At 39.4% G+C, this 20,949-nt stretch overlaps 1 protein-coding gene and 1 non-coding gene across 4 annotated transcripts in view; one reads left to right on the forward strand and one right to left on the reverse strand.

Moving 5' to 3' along the window:
- Positions 1 to 301: 301 nt before the first annotated feature.
- On the forward strand, positions 302 to 373 carry TRNAD-GUC (transfer RNA aspartic acid (anticodon GUC)). The gene has a single exon. It is a non-coding gene; the product is annotated as a tRNA-Asp (tRNA).
- Positions 374 to 3,652: 3,279 nt separating this feature from the next.
- The window catches only part of LOC108347370 (DENN domain and WD repeat-containing protein SCD1), a 40,315-nt gene continuing 23,018 nt past the window's right edge, over positions 3,653 to 20,949 (reverse strand). For 2 of the 3 annotated variants that reach the window (XM_017586560.2, XM_052873472.1), the window contains 12 exons: positions 10,363 to 10,420; positions 10,171 to 10,254; positions 9,372 to 9,633; positions 9,086 to 9,291; positions 8,914 to 8,978; positions 8,698 to 8,821; positions 8,394 to 8,575; positions 8,219 to 8,290; positions 7,968 to 8,128; positions 7,855 to 7,896; positions 7,310 to 7,518; positions 3,653 to 4,072 (listed from right to left, as the gene is read on the reverse strand). In XM_017586560.2, the coding sequence (XP_017442049.1) occupies positions 3,977 to 4,072; positions 7,310 to 7,518; positions 7,855 to 7,896; positions 7,968 to 8,128; positions 8,219 to 8,290; positions 8,394 to 8,575; positions 8,698 to 8,821; positions 8,914 to 8,978; positions 9,086 to 9,291; positions 9,372 to 9,633; positions 10,171 to 10,254; positions 10,363 to 10,420 (1,561 nt within the window). In that variant the 3' untranslated portion in view covers positions 3,653 to 3,976. Of the gene's footprint in view, positions 4,073 to 7,309; positions 7,519 to 7,854; positions 7,897 to 7,967; positions 8,129 to 8,218; positions 8,291 to 8,374; positions 8,576 to 8,697; positions 8,822 to 8,913; positions 8,979 to 9,085; positions 9,292 to 9,371; positions 9,634 to 10,170; positions 10,255 to 10,362; positions 10,421 to 20,949 lie in introns of those variants that run through there. The other variant, XR_008247193.1, reaches the window with a different exon arrangement.

Raw genomic sequence — 20,949 nt, forward strand, 5'->3', positions numbered from 1 at the left:
TCGTTATAATATTATTATTTTCTTATTTTTATTTCTTCCGTATGAGTGCGACACGTTTTACTTTTTATAGCATATTTAATTTGATTGTAAACTTTTAAAATTACCCAGTTTTTTATACTTCAAATTTAACTATTTACGTGGATAATATTAACCAGTTAATATTCATCACTATTTTCTTTGAGATATAAATCTTTCTTATACTCGATATATATTCCATAAATACCCTGTAAATATAGGAATGAAGAATACTTATATATTCAATTAATGATAATTATTATAAATTAAAACCTCATATCATCAAGTCGTTGTAGTATAGTGGTGAGTATTCCCGCCTGTCACGCGGGTGACCCGGGTTCGATCCCCGGCAACGGCGTTGTTTTGCTTTCCCCTTTTTATCTTTTGCTGGCTTATGGAAAAAACTACAACTTGCTAAAAGAAGGATTTGTTTTTTAAATTATGTTTTTAATCAAGTATTATTTCTTAATAGGATAACATCATTGCATCAATTTTGGACCGACATTTTTAAAAGGCTAAATTAATATATAAGAATATATATATATATATATATGTAATGTGTTTTATTATCATAGATACTATATTAATATTTACATGATTTTTATCGTCTCAAATTAATAATGTTAAATGTGTTTATTATAAAATATGTTCTTAAATTTTTGAATTAGGTCGATTTTCTAAAAATATATTTTGTTAATTCTTTAAAAAAATTGTTTTTATTATTATAACAATATTAGTTTTAATAAATTCAATTTTGAAGTTTTGAATTAATTTCACAAAAATCAAACATTCTGTTACATGACAGCTGTTGTTAATAATAATAATGTATTATTAGTAGTATTATGTTATATTATAAAAATTATCATAAACTCATCCCACTATTATTTTCATTCTCCCAGCTGACTCTGATGATGAAAATAAAATAAGAATATGATAAGATGAAGTTAGAATAAATAAAAATTGATAGTGAGTCAAAAATAATAGTCAAAGACTATAATTACATAATTAAAATAATATTCTCGTTTTTGTTTAAAATTTATTTTTTAAAAATTGAATAAAATGTCAATGTCTTCGTTTTTAATTTAAATTACATCAACATTTGTTTTTGCTTAGTGTACTTATTGTTCGGATAACAAAAAATGCATGAATTTAAAAAAAAAAAAAAACTATTCATTTTATACTAATGGCATCCACTTTAGATATTTCACATTTGCCACATACTTCAGCAACAATAAAAGGACAACAAATATCTATCATTATTTTCAAACACAGCAAACTCATTACGACCAGAGAAAGCAACTACATTTAAAAAACTGTCCGACAATAAAAATCTATTGTTTAATAAAAGATTAAAAAAATGCCCAACAATTCAACCATGACAATCACAATTCAATAATGTCAATCAGATCAAAGTCATTGTATGGTTCAACAAAAAGCAAATATAATTCCCAACAATATTTCTAGCTCTTCCACTCTATTGCTCTCTTTCTTCCTTTGCATAAAAAAGAGAAAAAAAATCGAGATCAAAAAATAATCAAAACTTCAGAAAAATCTCAAATAAATTAATTTTCTTAAATAAAAAGTCCTCAAGAGAATTTTAACACCACGGTAGTTTGTCATTCTTCATTTTCCATATCAATAACATTGGATGCAATTTTGGATGATACTTCACGTTGCAGTACATTTGATAATTAATATCCTTTCCATCATTTGTCGCATACATTGAAACAAAAATAGTATCAATAAAAATAGAATCAAGTATGAATTTACAATAAAAATAGTATCAAGTATAAATAGTATCAAGTAAACTGAAATAATTATCTTTAACAACAAATCCATGTTTCCAACTAGAAGTGAAGATAATTGCTTTCACATTCTTAAGCAAAAAGTGGATATTAGAATGCTTAATAGGTCTTTAACCATTAAAGATAGAACAAAAAATCTTTGACTATTATTTTTCACCACTCGAAGACATCCATGTGCTCTAAAAAAAAATCAAAATCTATAATTGATTCATCCTAGCATGTGTCAAGTTGAGTCTTTCGAGATTTATTGTTTAATTGATACTTGCACTCTTTTAATTCCTATTATAATATAATAAGTTTTTAAAATGCATAATGAACAATTGCAACAAAAAGAAATTGTAATAGAAAATAAATAAACAATCAACTTACATAAAAAAGCTTCAATGAGAAGCGTATAAGGATGAAGATTGTCCATGTTTGCTTTAAAACATTTGATGATGTTGAGACACCTTTACTATTATATTAAGCAAGTAGTTTATACAATTTTTTCTTGATTTTTTTCCAATTTTGGTTCCCAAGTAAGTGGATCAATTTTTTTCAAAGTAAAAGGCCAATGTTTTTAATTTCATTCTTGAGTCTAAAATTACTTTAAAAGTAAGCACAATATTCATTTCAATATTTTTCAAATTTGACCATCTTCAATTTAGCCATATTTTTTGGTGACTTCATCCCTATCCTTAACATTCTCAATGAACAAACTTTGAATCTTTCAAACTTGTAAAAAATACAAATTGAAGGTAGAGTAGCTTGTGTGACAAAAATTACGGTTGTGCATCACAAAAAAGCAATAAGAACTTTTGATTTTTTTTTCAACCCTCTCCCACTCTTCCTCTGAAGGAAAATATTTGTAAGATTCATCAACCAATGACAAACCCCTAAAAAACACGTGGATATTTCAACAACTATGTTAACTTTCATAGTGTGAGGAATAGACTACCCACATAATGTGTCAACATTAGTAAACTTTTAAAGATATTGTTTGAATTTTAGCATTCTAGTCTCCGAACTCTTAACATATTTGATATTATTTTTAATTTGATCCAAAACATTACTTTGTATCTTTAATCATTCTTGAGCAATCAAATTCAATATGTATGTGTGCATAACAACGAATATGAAAGAATTTCTCCCCATATATCAAATCACTTTGTTGACTAACAGTTTGACAATGTGTATTGGTTTGTTCGAGAGTAGAGATAAATATATTGAGGTTTTTTGCATTTCTAGAAATGTAGAACTCGTTGTACTCACATATCAAACCATTTTGTACATATCAAACCATTTCATAGACTAACAATTTGACCGTGTGTATGAATAGAGGTAAAATCGAGTTTTTCTGCATATCTAGAAATGTAGAATTCGTTGTACACAAAAAATCGTGGGTGTTGTTCTAAATAGTGAACATATTCTCAGCTAGCTTGCTACAGGCATATTTGATCGGAAAGTGATTTCATACAACTTTTTCTTTACAAATTATTTCTTAATCACTTAGAGGAAGATAAAAAAAGTGTATGGAAATTTGTAAATAAATTGAATTTAAATATTCTTATACTTTCATACAAGATAATCAATATGCGGATAAATTGATTTCTCTTATATTAGAAAGTAAGATTTAATATAAATATAAATGGTAAGACACCATACCATATAAGATAAGTCTTAATTTCTTTTATAGTAAGTTCCAACTTATTATGTGTAGAACTATTTTTTAAAAAATGTACTGAGAACACGTATTTATCATCAAAACCAATGAAAGTCATGCACATGTTACAGAAGTTTACATGAAACTCCGTAAACCGTTAGGTTTTCGAAGCTTAAGGTGTCATGATTGGTTTGTTTTGTACCAAATTTCCGATTAATCAGGCATACCTTGAATGTTGTTATGTAGAAGCAAACATAACGTAGCGAAATCAATTACAGCCTTAGTGACAGATATTGCTAAATCTAAACTCACAAAATTTGCTCTTCGTCGCAGTATGTAAATTCAGTGTACAACAACCACTAAACCACAAAATTACAAGTAGTCACAACTTGAACTATCATACATATCTTGCACATTACATTTACTATAAGGGAAATAAACAAAATGTTGGAGGGAATTTCACCTATAAAATTATTACAATTTACAAACGTGAACATGCATTAATCGAACAAGCTCAAATATTAATGGTTGCATCCCACAGCCTTAGAAGCCCATTGCGACCGCCGCTGCATATCCGTTTCCTTTCTAAGTCTGAAGCAACACATCTCACCTGGATGTCATAATAATACGAACAAAATCAACCCAGGAAAGCAACCAATAACAAATGGAGATAACAACCAATAAAAAATGGAGATAACAACAGGCATACAATAACATTCTCCAGCCACAGATGCACCTTAGCTGGCAAAAACACTTATCAAGTAACCGATGCCAATTAAAATAATCAACAATAATTTTCAGTAAGCCATAATTCAATAGTGAAAAGAGTTGTCACTGCATGGCAAAGTTTCATAAAGAAAAGAACAATATATTTTGAAATTTAGCCAAAAGAAATTTAAAGATTTTTAATTTTTCAATTTCCATGCTGTGTAGTTATTTATCTCGAAGAAAAAAACGAGATTCCTTAGGCAAGTTCTCCAAAACTAATTATTTGTCTCAGATTAATAACACCTCCAAGAAATAACAGGAACGGTAGTAATGATACCGATAGAAGTTCCATGAAGGAAATTTGTGTTTAATCCAGGGAATAAAGTTTATCTTGGAGGCATAGAATATCATAACGGAACAATTATCTTGAAATTCATCACCATATAAAACAGAACTTAATATTGAACAATAAGTATTTTGGGTTCATGGAACAGCAATATATACACATATATCCTTTGAATTATATGAACTGTTGAAATGTATTATGCATATGTTACTGTGTAGCTACTGTGTAGCCCAACTTTGATGGTTGGGATTAATTCCCACCTACTACATACTCTATTTATAGAGTATCACACATTGTAATATATCATCTAAGAAATAAAAACTACTTATGTAGTTATTTAACATGGTATCAGAGCGGGACAAAATCTGGCTTCTGTCATCTCCGTCACTACCGCCGCCGTCGCCGTCACCGCCGCCGTCGCCGCCGCCGCTGTCCACCGTCGCCTTTCCTCCGGCGAAGTCAAGGGTTAGGTTCGCCCTGAGAAGCGCGACCCAACCCTGGTGGTCACCGTCTCATTCGTCGCCGCACGCTCCCACACGCGCCACCTTTCTCCGGCGAGTCTCAGGCGCGTGCATCTCACGCGCCACCCTCCCGGTGTCAGAGCGACACCGCGTCTCCACCAGTCGTCTCGCCTGAGCTCCCTGAGCGTGTTTAGGCACTGCGTTTTGTGTTCTGGTGTTTTTGTTCAAGACCTAGGGTTTTTCTCCCTAAAGTTATTTGTCTCTGTTTCAGTTTTTTTTTCAGATCTGGAATGGCTTCTTCTGGAATTAATTCTTCCTTCTCTGCAACTCCTATCATTACATCTGCAAAGTTGAATTGGAAAAATTATTTGTCATGGTCTTCTGCGGTGGAATTATGGTTTCTTGGTCAAGGACACCATAATCACCTTGAACAAGATGCATCTATGGTCTCGGAGGAAGAAAAACCCCAATGGCAGAAACTAGACTTCCAGTTATGTGCTGTGTTGTGGCAATCGGTTGAACAAGAAGTTCTAGATATAATGAGACCTTACAAGACTTGTTTCTCTTTTTGGAAAAGAGCTCAAGATATTTTTGCTAATGATATACAAAGACTTTTTGATGCAACCGAAAAAGTATCCTCTCTCAAACAAGTCAATCACGATATGATTTCTCATATAGCAAAGGCTAGAGCTGCAGTAGAAGAATTAAAAACATTCTTCGTAGCTGATTCATTAGAAAGTATTAACAAAAGACTTGACAAGTATTACATGGTCTTAATCCTTAGAAGTTTGCACAACACGACTAAATTTACCAAACCAAGCTCGAGGTGATTGTTTCAAACCATAAAGTGAACGACGTAATTTACAAACTAAATTAGACTCCCCCTGAGCAGCACGACGAAATCCAGGAGGTTGCTCCATGTATATCTCCTCTTCATGGTGATCTGGAAGAGGAGATATACATGGAGCAACCTCCTGGATTTCGTCGTGCTGCTCAGGGGGAGTCTAATTTAGTTTGTAAATTACGTCGTTCACTTTATGGTTTGAAACAATCACCTCGAGCTTGGTTTGGTAAATTTAGTCGTGTTGTGCAACAATTTGGATTGACACGATGTGAAGCCGATCATTCAGTATTTTATGGGCATTCTACTCCTAACAAATGTGTTTATCTTATGGTCTATGTTGACGATATTGTGATTACAGGAAATGATGTTGCGAGAATTGCTCAATTAAAAGATCACTTGTTCAACCACTTCCAAACCAAAGACCTAGGTCGGTTGAAATACTTCCTTGGTATTGAAGTGGCACAATCAAAAGAAGGAGTCGTCATTTCACAAAGAAAATATGCCCTTGATATTTTGGGGGAAACAGGTCTTACAGATTGCAAGCCTATTGATAGTCCTATGGACTCAAATCAAAAGTTAATGAGACCATGGTGAACTTTTCTCAGATCCAGAAAGATACAGAAGGTTGGTGGGAAAACTAATATATCTTACTATAACAAGACCTGACCTTTCCTATCCAGTGAGAGTTGTGAGCCAATTTATGCAAAATCCACATATTGATCATTGGAATGCTGTAATACGCATCCTTAGATATGTAAAAGGGAATCCAGGACAAGGAGTGTTATATGAAAATAAGGGAAGTTCTGAGGTAGAAGGATATTGTGATGCAGATTGGGCTGGTTGTCCAAATGATCGAAGATCTACCACAGGATATTGTATACTCCTTGGAGGCAATCTTGTATCTTGGAAAAGCAAGAAACAAAGTGTTATTGCTCGATCTAGTGCAGAAGCAGAATATCGTTCTATGGCCTTGGCTACCTGTGAACTCATGTGGATCAAACAATTCCTTCAGGAATTAAAATTCTGTGAAAATAAGACTATGAAGTTGTATTGTGACAATCAAGCAGCTCTTCACATTGCCTCTAATCCAGTGTTTCACGAAAGAACAAAACACATAGAAGTTGATTGTCATTTCATCAGAGAAAAGCTATTGTCCAAGGATCTCATTACAGAATTTGTCAGTTCTAATGAACAACTTGCAGATATTTTGACTAAGTCTTTAAGAGGGCCCAGAATTCAGTTTATATGTTCCAAGCTTGGTGCATATGATCTATATGCTCCAGCTTGAGGGGGAGTGTTGAAATGTATTATGCATATGTTACTGTGTAGCTACTGTGTAGCCCAACTTTGATGGTTGGGATTAATTCCCACCTACTACATACTCTATTTATAGAGTATCACACATTGTAATATATCATCTAAGAAATAAAAACTACTTATGTAGTTATTTAACATGAACAAAGGAGGTAAATAAACTATATACCATACCATAGCAACTGTTTTCTGAGGTGTTCTGTAAAGCTGCCAACCAGCCATCTTGGGCCCAGCACCAGAAAAACCACCTAGTCTTTCTTGGGGCCGATGAAAAAGCGACAAAGAATTATCAGCTGCTCCAATCCCTAACCAGTGCTCCCCAGCATTGACCGATAATATGGCAGCATTGTGAATTGTTACATTTTTTGCACAACGTATGCCTCCTGTACAGCCAATTAGTATGTTAGTAGGAAATCTCAGATGCCGTCTGACTTTGCAGAGAAGATTAGCATGGTATGACACCAACTCTGAAACATTTTGCTTTAACTTGTGCTAATATTCAGACACCACATACGTGGAGCAGAAATACAATGGCAGAATTAAACAATGAGACATTTAGTTTAATGAATATTTGCAGAGGAAGCTACTCCAAGGAAAACTCTGACATGGTGGTGCTTCTTCGGCAATGGCAACTTTCAATAGTTTGTATTTACCCAAATCAAACAGAAGTTAAATGTCAAGAATGAAAATACATCGTAAAAATGAAGGGACTGCCATACCATCATCGTTTTCCCAAAAACGTAGCAGGCCATCAGTGGAACCTGAAATTAAATTTAACATTTTAGTAAGAACTTCTGCATAAAAGTTCAAGAAAAAATTGGGTAAGACGCACCTGTAATTATTCCTCTGTCTAAAGAGGAATATTCAACACATAATATTGGCCCTGCATGGCAAGCTAAGACAGCATCACAGGTTCCTCGGTTAACAGACCACATTCTTGCCGTCCAATCATCACTACCGGTAATCACAGTGTCACCAACCATTCTTATAGACCTGCATTTTTTTTTTGTGTATAGGGTCATGAATTTAATTTGTAAAAAATATAGTAGTAGAATAGTAGGAATGCGTGTTTCTCTTGTTTACCGTATCCATTGTGTGTGTCCTGAAAGTTTATGCATCTGCCTACTAGCACGGATGTCCCATATGTTAGCAACCCTGCAGTGGAAGCAGCAGGTCAAGCATTACATAAACAATGTATGGCAAATGACTGAATTGCACAAGGAAATCCTGGACTCCAACATTGTTTTTTTTAACATACACGTCTCTTCCACCAGCAGCCAACACTCCCACATTGTCATCATATTCCATGCATAGAACAGCACTAGAGCAGCGACCAACAGTTGCAACACATCTATCAGTTCTTACATCCCACATCTTCACAGTGCCATCATGGGATGCAGTTAACACCCGTTCACCAGAGAGCGTGCGCACACAGCTGACCTATATGATTGGTTGGTTGTCTGAATTAAGTTTCAACGCTCCATTTTGTATATCAATAAATAATTTACATAACATATACTGTCTGTAGTAGAACAAACTAAAATAATTTTAAATAAAAATACCGGTCCATCATGGCCATTAAGCTCTTCTAGTAGTTGAGTTGTTTGCTTATCCCACACCAAAACAGAGTGATCATCAGATCCTGACACCACCTTCCCCCTGTCTGAACTTATGGCCCGGACAGTTCTACATTTAAAGACAGAAGGAACGGTGAACATTGTTACTACTTCAAAAGAAGTCGACAAAGTACACATGAAATTTAACAAGTGAGAGAGAACCTAGCATGGCCTTTTAAAGTTGCCCTGAGTTCAGAACCACGAAGACTAGGATCCCATATCTTAACCTGAAATTTGCACATGCCCAGCATATCAACTCTTCCATTTGGAAGGCAATGAAACATCTTGTCAACAAGTAATTCTATATTTCCACATCATAAATATTGAAACTTACTGAGCAATCTGTGCTTCCACTAATAAAGAAACCAGCATCCTCACGGTCACCCACCAAATCCCACACTTCTCTTTTCGTAACACAATGGAGAGCAGTAATTGCACCATTATGACCCCTAAGTGTGCGAACATTGGTTTGAAGCTTTTTTTGGCCACCACTCAACAGATCTTGTTTGCGAGGTGTCCCATTATCATTTGAAGCTAGAACTATTAAGTGGTAGAGCAAAGTGATTCTAACATCTTATTCAAGAATTAAAACTTTATGATAGTGGCAGTTCGTTAAGTACCAGAGTTGCTTCCATCAGACGTCCATTTACGAACACGAGTAAATGAGCTGGACCTAATTGTTGGATTTCTGGTAAACATACTCTGCACCCAGCTTCTACCAACACCTGTTGCCTCAGTGGGTTGTTGGTTCTCATCTTTCACGTCTTTAGGATGTGGGGATGTTATTCCAAGTGATAACACAGACTGTGCCTTTGCTGAGGAGATTCCCCAGTATCCATTACGTAATTGCTGGATATGAGATAAGAACCCTCTGATTTTTATCTGAATCAATCATATAAGGAATAATTCATTACCTGAGCCAAATTTTCAAACACAAAATCTAGACAAATATATAAAATACAAACAAAGGAAAGAATTCACTCAAATTGGGGAGGGGGTAGATGCCAATTTCTTTGTGAAAGTCTACATTATCAAATATACAACAAACAAGTTTATTGGATTTTTTCATACAACACTAATCTCCCATGACTATCGTAAAAAATTCTCAACCCACTTAAAAACAATAACAAGGGTGGTTTTTCGTATGATATGAAAGCAAACAGTTTGCTTTCATCTATTCTGTATGCCTCAACATAAGTCAATGTAATTTACTCCAGTTTAGTTCATAAAGTTTTTCTATGGTCTCAACACCCTGTAGCATGAATGTCTCACTTTTAAGATAAAAAGATTTAAAATTTCCTGAAGCCTGTTATCTGTCTCTACTCCTTTCTTAAATATCACTTTAACATTTCCAAAATTATAGTGTCTTGTAATTTCATCACTTGGACTGTTCCAAACACCCAAATATCATCAACTTACAAATTGCTTGGATCCAATGCTGTTCCTTTCTGCAATTGTTTCAATCATGTACCAAGCATCGTTATCAGGAAGTCCCAGTCCAGCCTTCATCAGGCAGGGAAAAGAGGCTCAGTATTAAAAGCACCAAAAGACTTTAATGAAATTACAAAAGGTAACAAGGAAATTCAAGCACATAAATAGCCAAAACAATACCATGTGTGATGTCAACACAACAAGCTGAGCTGTCACCAAAGATGCATAGTTGGCAGACCTGGCAAAAAATGCAAATCCATAAACACCTACTTGCACAACATTAGTTTTGTTGCAATCATTGATGCTATTGTAGTATAATATCTTTGATATTATTAAGCTAAATAAACATCAATTTATATCTTAAATAAATATTTATTCACTTTCCTCTTTTAAGTTTGTTTTTGCAGCATTGTTATGGTGTTAATAAGTTGTTGTCGCTGCAAGACTGAAGACTGCACTAGTAGGAGCAACTCCTTGTCATGGGAAACTTTGGAAGATTGGGGTAATCTAAAGTTGCACATGCCTCCATGTTTTCCCCCATGGCATGTTATCATATGAATGCAGCCCTTAGACGGCTTGGAGAATCCTCTCTTTGCAAGTTGATTTTGAATTAAGTTACAGTTTATGCCCAAGTTATACAAGTTGTAAATGAAGCCTACAAAATTATCCCTTAATGTATAGTCTCTTCTTGATCCTAACAATCTTTCCAGTGTCTTCTTATATCTCTAAAATCAATACAATGTACAACACACACTGTTCATGACAAAATTAAAAAGGTCACAACTCATATAAGTGCCTTGATGTAATCCTATCCTTATAAGGAAGTCCTTTTCTCGTCTCTTTAAGAGTTATCATACTAAGAAAAGCTACCCTAGCAAAAAGATATTAGGTGGATAAAAGAAAATAGCTATTAGCACCAAAAAGATACCATAGGGTAGATGTTAGAGAGTGGAGAGTGTATGAGAGGAAGAGAAAGCATTAATTACCTAACTGCTTAACTGTTTAGAAGTTAGGTAAGGCGGAAAGGGGAACTGTGTATAAAGGGTTGAGTTCGGTTCTGTAAAGGGGTTATTGAGTATCTTTCATTTGTTAGTTGCAAGACACATTTCCCTAGGAAGGGGATTAGGCTCCCTAGTTACGAGTTGTACATGTTTTCCTGAGAATTGAATACAAATACTATTCTTTTTCCTGAGTGTACCATTGATTGTTGTGTGAGTGTTGTTTTTGAGTAGGTTTCTTTCCAAGAAACCTAACAATTGGTCCGACCTGCCGGATCCAATTGGGCGTGAAGATCAGAATGGAGGGCGAGAAAGAAGGGGAACACCTTGAAGGGCCACCCAGTTGGCGGAGAAGGGTGGAGTTACCCATTTTCGAAGGACATGACCCACTGAATTGGATAAACCGGGGGAAGAAGTTTTTTGAGATCCAGAGGGTGACAGAATCGGAGAAGGTCGAATTGGCGTATATCAGCATGGAGGGAAGTGCAAGGTATTGGTTCAAATTCTAGAAAGAAAAGGCTAGGAACCGATCTTGGGAGGGCCTGAAAGAGGCTATGGTTATCGGTTTGGAGGCAGGAATCGGGGCGGAATTTTTGAGAGATTGGCAGCGATAAAGCAAATTGGAACAGTGGAGGAATATGTGCAAGATTTCGAGGTGTTGGTGGGACAAACCAAGGCGCTTTTGGACTAACAACTGTTGGGTTATTTTCTGGCTGGGTTAAGGGAGGAGCTTCTGTGCCAAATAAGACCCCACGATCTTCAAGAACTGATAGCAGCAATGAGGATCGTGCACGATATTGAAGACGCACAACACGGGTCGAGGGCGAGTGGCTGGACGACGACCAAGAATACTCCTTCTTAGGGCGTTCGACGGGAGGAGGAGGCATGGTGACGAGAACTGAGCAGATTAGAAGCAACCCCGAGAGGATAGGTGCGACGGAGAGTGTGGGGTCGGTGAGGAGGGAAGGAAACGTGGGAAGCGGTGCGTCAAGGGGCGAAAACACGATGGACAATGATAATAGGGGGCGAAACTCGAGAAATCTGCCTTACCCAGAATTCTTGAAGCGAAGGGAGGAAGGGCGTTGTTTTAGGTGTGGGGGCCCTTTCAGACCCGGGCACCATTGCCCAGAGAGGAGCTTACGGGTAGTGATACTGGTAGAGGACGAAGAGGAGGATGTTGAAGAGGAGGTGGTCGAGGTTGAACAAAAACTGATGGAATTATCAGTCTTTTCGGCCGAAGGGCTCACCCAACCAAAGACAATGAAGCTGCAGGAGAGAGTTGGGAAGAAGACCGTGTTGATACTCATAGACAACGGTGCCAGCCACAATTTCATTAGCAGGGGATTAGTGGAGGAACTGAATTTAGGCCAGGAAGACACTCCCCCATACCAGGTGAGCCTGGGGGATGGGCAGAAGAAAAGAATGAGTGGGTGTTGTCCAAGAGTAGTGATAAATATGGGGGGATTGAGATAGAGGAGAAGTTATACTTGTTTGAGTTGGGTGGAGTGGATATGATCTTGGGGGTGGAATGGTTGGCTAAGTCAGGGGAAGTCACTTTGAACTGGGGCGAGTTGACTATGTCGTTCAAACAAGGAGGGAAGAAGGTGGTTATTAAAGGGGATCTGTTAGGTTCCTTTATGCAAAGAACCGAACAGCAGCAAATAATACTCACACACTCAACAGTATAAGAAATATGTATGTATATGTATTGATATTTCCTCTGTAATGATAAGAAAAGATGAATACCGGTATCTCACTCTCCCCCAAGGAAGCCTCCCTTCCTCCACTGGCCAAGAGGTCCAGTCTTAATTCCAAAATAAAATCCCCTACCTCTCTCAAACTATTTGTTATTTATACTCTCTCTCTCTCTTCTAACAAACTCACCCTCTCTCCTCTAACTGATTTCCACTCTACCCGCCACTAACTCTCTCTTCTTTTATTCCTCCTCATATACACTTTTAATGGTCTAACATTACCCTCCTCCCCAAGATCAACCTTGTCCTCAAGGTTGAAATCAGGGAACTGCTGTCGAATGTATTGTTCCTCTTCCCAAGTAGCTCCATCCAACCCACCGTCTTGCCATTGTATTAGAACTTGGGGAATTTCCTCTCCTTGTTGTAGCTGGTTCCTGCGCTCTAATACCTTTAGAGGTGTGTACATAGGGTTGTCAACCTGCAGTTCAGTGGGAAGATGCCCTTCCACCGAATGATTCCCTATAGCTAGCTTCAATTGGGAAACATGAAAAACAGGGTGGATTCTTGATGTTGTAGGTAACTGCAAGCGAAAAACAACTGGTCCTAATTGTTTCTCCACCAAAAATGGTCCATAATACCGTGCAGAAAGTTTTGGGTGTAAGCGTGTGGGCATAGAAGTTTGTCTATGAGGCCGGATTTTCAAGAATACCCAATCTCCCTCCTTGATCTTGGAGTCCATTCTCTTCCTGTTGGCATAGTGGGTCATCTAATCTTAAGCTCTGGCCAGATGATATTTAAGTTGGGTCAAAGCCTCATCTCTTGTTTGTAAGTCTTGTGCAATGGCTTCCACCACTGTTTCTCCAGGAATGAAACGTGTGAGAGTTGGAGGGGGTCTTCCATACACAGTTTCAAAAGGTGTGCATTTTGAAGCTCCTTGGTAACTAGTATTGTACCAATATTCCGCCCAAAGCAAAACTGTACTCCAATTTTTTGGTTGTTCAGAACTAAAACAACGCAAATACGTTCCCAGCACTCTATTCATCACCTCCGTTTGGCCATCTGACTCTGGATGATAAGCAGTACTCATGTTCAACTGAGTTCCCTGCAGGCGGAAAATCTCCTGCCAAAAAACACTCATGAATGTTGAGTCGCGATCACTTACAATGGTCATGGGTATCCCGTGAAGCCGAATCACTTCCTTCACCAACAATGCAGCAATGGATCTGGCTGTATAAGGGTGTTTGACTAGGATGAAATGGCCATATTTACTAAGTCTGTCCACCACCACCAATATAGTATCAAACCCATGAGATTTGGGTAATTTTACAATAAAATCCATACTAATCTCTTCCCAAATGGCTTTGGGTATTGGCAAAGGCTGCAACAATCCTTGGGGAGAAGCTGCCAAGTATTTATGTTGTTGGCATACTAGACATGCAGCCACAAAATCTTTAACAGTTTTCTTCATTCCTATCCAATGCAAAGATTGGACCACCCGTCTATAGGTTCTGTAAACCCCAGAATGCCCTCCCGTGACACTACTATGGAATTCAACCAATAAGCGAGGGATCCAAACAGATTTTGCTGATAAGACAAGTCTCCCCTTGTAATGTAATCTTCCATGCTCCAACGTATAAGCTGGATGAGTTAGGGTCTACCCTTAATTCCTCCAACACTTTCTGCACACTCGCATCTTTTTCCACCTCCTCCATGATCTCTTGAAATTCAAGCCAATATGGTCGTGATATCATTCGTAGCATCTTATCTGTTTCCTCCTCCTCCTCCATGCCTTTTCTGGATAACCCATCCGCCACATGATTGGAAGCACCTGTCCTATATTTGATTTCAAATTCGTACCCCAAAAGTTTAGCTAGCCAATTTTGTTGACTTTGAGTTGTAATGCGTTGTTCCAGTAAATAACGCAAACTCTTCTGGTCAGTAAAGACAACAAACTTCTGACCTAATAGATACGGCCTCCAATGTTGTATAGCAAGCACAAGTGCCATTAATTCCTTCTCATAAATGGACTTGGTTAAGGAAGAATCAAATAACGCCTTACTAAAGAAGGCTATGGGTCTGTTTTTTTGGGACAAAACAGCCCCAACGCCTGTACCCGAAGCATCACATTCTACAACAAAGGGTTGCTCAAAATCAGGGAGAATCAACACTTGAGCTGTAGTCACTGCCTCTTTCAGCTTCTGCAGTGCCATGGCCCCCTCTTTAGACCATTTAAACATTCCTTTTTTTTAACAAATCAGTAAGGGGTTTAGCCATTTTCCCATAATTTCTAATGAATCTGCGATAATACCCAGTTAACCCAAGGAACCCTCTTAACTCCTTGATGTTTCTGGGTTCTGCCCATTCCAAGACAGCTGCCACCTTCTCCCTGTCCATCTCCATCCCTGCTGCCGATATCTTGTGCCCCAAATATCTCACTTGTCTTCTCCCAAATTCACACTTTTTTTTGTTTGCAAAAAGTTCATGTTCAGCCAAGACTTTTAAGACTTGAGTGAGGTGTTGAGAATGCTCCTCCCAAGTCTTGCTATAGATAAGTATATCGTCAAAAAATACTAACACAAACCTCCTCAATAGCGGCCTTAAAATTGAATTCATCATGTCCTGGAATGTGGCTGGTGCATTTGTTAATCCAAAGGGCATCACAAGGAATTCGTAATGCCCTTGATGTGTCCGAAAAGCAGTTTTTGGAATGTCTTCCCTCTTCATTCTTATCTGATGATACCCAGCCTTTAAATCAATTTTAGAAAAATATGCCGCACCTTGAAGTTCATCCAGCAGCTCCTCAATGACTGGAATGGGATATTTATCAGCCACTGTTACTCTGTTCAATGCCCTATAATCCACACAAAACCTCCAACTTCCATCCTTCTTTTTCACCAATATTACAGGACTAGAGTAGGGACTGTTACTGGGCCTGATAATGCCCAAATTCAACATCTCTTCCACCTGACGCTCTATCTCAGCTTTCATTCCATGAGGGTACCTGTATGGCCTCACATTGACAGCCTCACTACCCTCTTTTAAAGGGATTCTGTGATCCACTCTCCTCTCGGGTGGAAGGCCTTGGGGGTCTCGGAATACCCCTTCAAAAGCACTTAGAATTTGTTCCAGCTCTACCTCTTCCTCTTGCATTAAGCCACTCTCTTCCGTCTTCTCATCCACCAATTCTGTTTGGCTTAAGCTCCATACTAAAGACAGCATTTCAATCCCTTTTTCTTTTATAAGAGCTTCAGGAGTCACTACCCTACGTGTCAATGATGGATCCCCCTTTACCTCCACTTCTCTTCCTCCATGCGCCACCTTCATGATGAGCTATCCCCAATCTACTTTGATCTCTCCTAGGGAAGATAACCAGGTCATTCCCAATATTATGTCCACACCACCTAATTCAAAGAGATATAACTTTTCTCTAACTTCTAAGTTTTCTAATAACACTGAGACTCCTGTGCAATACCCGCTGGTTTCTTTCCTTTGTCCATCCCCTAAACACACTTTATAAGGGCGTGTGTCGGTGCACTCCTGACCCAACTCTTCCACCAATCGGGTGGATATAAAACTATGGGTAGCTCCACTGTCAATAAGCACCAGAACTCTCTTCCCCTGCACCCAACCTTGCAGCTTCATCGTGTTCGATTGCGAGAGGCCACCCGCGGACAATCCCGACAACTCCATAGCCTTCTGTTCTACTTCGACACTTGCCTCCGCTTCTTCATCTTCATCCTCCTCCGCCAATATCATCACCCGCATGCTCCGCTCAGCACAACGATGACCTGGACTGTAAGGTCCGCCGCAGTGGAAACAACGTCCTTCTTCTCGCCGCTTCATGTATTCTTGATAAGGCAGGGTCCGAATGCCTCGTCCCGCGATTCCTCCTCCACTGTTACCAACCTTCGAAGCCATAGTATTCGCACTAACGTCCTTCTTCATTCCTTGCCCTCCGCCGCCATTCACCGATCCCTCTGACGGTCCGCGAAAAGTTTTTGTCCTCGCCACCATCCCTGAACTCGCGGAATATCTTCCCCACGTCGCTCCGCCTCTTCCTCCCACTCCACTACTTCCTCGCGGCATCCATCCCACTTGTTCGATGTCCCTAGCTCTCTCCATCGCCATCAACAAATCGCGTGGGTCATGCGGTCTCAGCGTTTCGTAATCCCTCCTGCAAACCCGCGAAAAAATATCCCAGCAATTGGTCTTCGGTTACTCCGGTCGCCTGCGCCACAAGTACCTCGAACTCCTGGATATACTCATCGACGCCCCCTCTCTGTCGCACCGCGGCCAACTTCTCAAAGACGGTTCCCCTAATTAATCCGCCGAACCTCCTCGTCAACGCCTCCGTGAACGCCTTCCATGTTGGATGTCGGGTTTTCTTCCGCCAGAAGCGAAACCAGTAGTTAGCGCTTCCGTCCATGCAGATATACACTAACTTCATCTTCTCTTTCTCCGTCACTCCTTGGATGTCAAAAAATTTCTCAGCCTTCGCTATCCATCCCGTTGGATCAGTACCTTCAAAAGTTGGAAGCTCAACTCGCTTCATCCAACTGCGTTGTACGTCGTTCCGGTCCTCCTCCGATTCTTCATCAGAGCTCTCTGTCGACCTTCGTTCTCGATCACCCTGGACGGAATTTCGACTCCCCTCAGAACTCCTATCGCGGGTTCCAAAACGTCTTCCGAGGGCTCGTCGAAACTCGAGAGTCATCGCTCGCATTTCTGCCTTCAACTCCTCCATCGTCGACTCCACAACCACCATTCGCCCCTCCATTCTTCTCTGATCACGCGCACTCCTCTTCCCTCCGAAATGATCCGGCAGGTCGGACCAAATCTGTTAGGTTCCTTTATGCAAGGAACCGAATAGCAGCAAATAATACTCACACACTCAACAGTATAAGAAATATGTATGTATATGTATTGATATTTCCTCTATAATGATAAGAAAAGATGAATACCGGTATCTCACTCTCCCCCAAGGAAGCCTCCCTTCCTCCACTGGCCAAGAGGTCCAGTCTTAATTCCAAAATAAAATCCCCTACCTCTCTCAATCTATTTCTTATTTATACTCTCTCTCTCTTCTAACAAACTCACCCTCTCTCCTCTAACTGATTTCCCCTCTACCCGCCACTAACTCTCTCTTCTTTTATTCCTCCTCATATACACTTTTAATGGTCTAACAGGATCCCACTTTGGCGAAGAGGCTGGTGGAACCCGAGGCACTACTGAAAATGAAGGAGGTGGAAACATAGGCCCTGGTATGGAGTCTAGAGCAGATGGAACAGGGGCAAGTGGAAGGAGGAGAACAGGGGCTAACTGGGAAGCAAAAGGGGGAACTAAAGCAAATCTTAGAGCTTCATTCAGAGGTCTTTTGTGAGCCCAAGGGATTATCACCTGACCGGGACAAGGTGCACCAGATAACGTTGAAAGAAGGAATAGATCCGGTGAATGTTAGACCATATAGGTATCCTTATTTGATGAAAGGGGAAATTGAGAGGCAGGTGGCGGAAATGCTGACGGCAGGAATCATTAGGCCGAGTACTAGTCCTTACTCTAGTCCAGGTATATTGGTAAAGAAAAAAGATGGAAGTTGGAGGTTCTGTGTGGACTATAGGGCTTTGAAACGGGCTACTATTCCAGATAAGTTTCCCATTCCAGTCATAGAGGAATTATTGGATGAGTTAAGGGGGCTAAGTATTTTTCGAAAGTAGATTTGAAGGCGGGGTACCATCAAATTAGGATGGGAGATGGAGACATACACAAAACAGCATTTCGAACTCACCAAGGCCATTATGAGTTCTTGGTCATTATGAGTTCTTGTTGATGCCCTTTGGCCTCACCAATGCCCCGACAACATTCCAGAGTGTCATGAACAGCTTACTGCAACCATTCATGAGGAGGTTTGTGTTGGTGTTTTTTTATGACATCCTCATTTACAGTCAGAATTGAGAAGATCATGTAAAGCATGTGAGTCAGATTTTGAGTGTTTTGGGAAAGAACAACTGGGTAGCCAATAAGAAGAAATGTGAGTTTGGCAGGGAAGAGATCAGATATCTGGGCCATTTAATATCAGGGAAGGGTGTGGAAATGGACCAAGAGAAAGTGGCAGTCATGGAATGGGAGGAGCCCAAGACTCTTAAGGCGCTGAGAGGATTTCTAGGCCTTATGGGTTACTACCGACGTTTTGTGAGAGACTATGGAAAAATAGCTAAACCCTTGACATATCTATTAAAAAAGGGTCAATTTGCATGGTCAGATAGAGCTAGGGAGGCGATGGACAGATTGAAGGAGTTTATTACCACTGCTCAATTTGCCAGACTTTGAGCAGCCTTTTCATATCGAATGTGATGCTTCTGGGGGAGGAGTAGGGGTAGTCCTTACTCAAGGGAAGAGGCCCATTGCTTTTTTTCAGTAGAGCTTTGTCGGAGGGATCGTTAAATAAGTCCATCTATAGAAAGGAGCTCATGGCATTAATCATGGCGATACAACATTGGAGGCCATATCTTCTAGGACAGAAATTCTATGTTCATACTGATCAAAGAAGTCTCAAGTACTTATTGGAACAAAGGATAACTACCCAAAATCAACAGAACTGGATAGCTAAGTTACGGGGTATGATTTCGAGATTCATTATAAATCTAGGGCTACCAATCGAGTTGCTGATGCTTTATCCAGAAGGAGGGAAGATAGTAGGAGGAGGAGGAGAAAGAATTAAGGGTGGTGGCACGCCCCTATTGGCAGGATTTTGAAGAAGTGTTGAGAGAAGTAGAGGAGGATGAAGCTTTGGTAAAGATCAGGGAAGATATTAGAAAAGATCCTGATACCCACCCAGCTTACACTCTAGAGCATGACCGTCTGCATCATAAAGGAAGGCTAGTATTATCTGCGAAGTCAGCATGGTTACCAAAGATCTTAACTAAGTTTCATATGACCAACACAAGGGGGCACTCAGGGGTTTACCGCACCTATCGTAGAGTTGCCCAGTCACTCTTTTGGATAGGGATGAAGAAGGCGGTTACTGACTTTGTGGCTAGATGTTTGATATGCCAACAACACAAGTATTTGGCAACCTCTCCCCAAGGGTTGTTACAACCCTTACCCATACCTCACACTGTTTGGGAAGAATAGAGTATGGATTTCACAGTAAAGTTGCCCAAATCACAGGGGTATGATGCGGTGTTGGTAGTGGTGGACCGCCTCAGTAAGTATGGGCATTTCTTACCATTGAAGCATCCTTATACACGCAATTGCAGAATTGTTTGTAAAGGAGGTAACAAGATTGCATGAGGTGCCAATATCCATTGTTAGTGACCGAGATCCACTCTTCTTGAGTGTTTTTTGGAAGGAATCTTAAGCTACAGGGAACGCAGTTGAAAATGAGCACTGCCTATCATCTTGAATCAGATGGGCAGACTGAAGTGCTGAATAGAATACTGGAAGGATACCTGAGATGCTTTTGTTTTGAGCAACCAAAAAGCTGAAGTACAGTACTTCCTTGGGCTAAGTATTGGTACAATACTAGCTATCAAAGTGCAGCGAAGTGTACTCCTTTCAAGACGGTGTATGGTAGAGCCCCCCTCCTTAAGGAGGTTCTGACATGGGGAAACATCAGTAGCATAAACGCTCGATGAAGCTTTGAAGCAGCTAAGGTTCCATTTAACCCGAGCCCAGGACATGATGGCAAAGTATGCTAATAGAAGAAGAAGATCAAGAGATATTAAGATTGATGACTGGGTCTATTTAAAAATCAGACCGCATTGGCAGACTTCTATGCCTTCGAGGCTGCATCCCAAATTGGCAACAAGGTATTTTGGACCCTTTAAAGTTCTACAGCAAGTAGGGGGAGGTTGCTTTCAAACTTCAATTACCAGAAACAACCAGGATCCATCCAGTGTTCCATGTGTCCTAGTTGAAAAAGGCAACGGGTACTAGGAATGTTGAAAAGGAACTGCCACCAGATCTTCAAGCAGAGGGACCAACCTTTTGGCCCCTTCGTATCTTGGATAGGAGACAGATGCAGCTAGGGGAGGATGTGGTGCAGCAGATACTGGTGGAATGGCAGGAAGGAGGAA

This window comes from Vigna angularis, chromosome 1 (genome assembly GCF_016808095.1).
Source record: "Vigna angularis cultivar LongXiaoDou No.4 chromosome 1, ASM1680809v1, whole genome shotgun sequence".
Taxonomy (NCBI): Eukaryota; Viridiplantae; Streptophyta; class Magnoliopsida; order Fabales; family Fabaceae; genus Vigna; species Vigna angularis.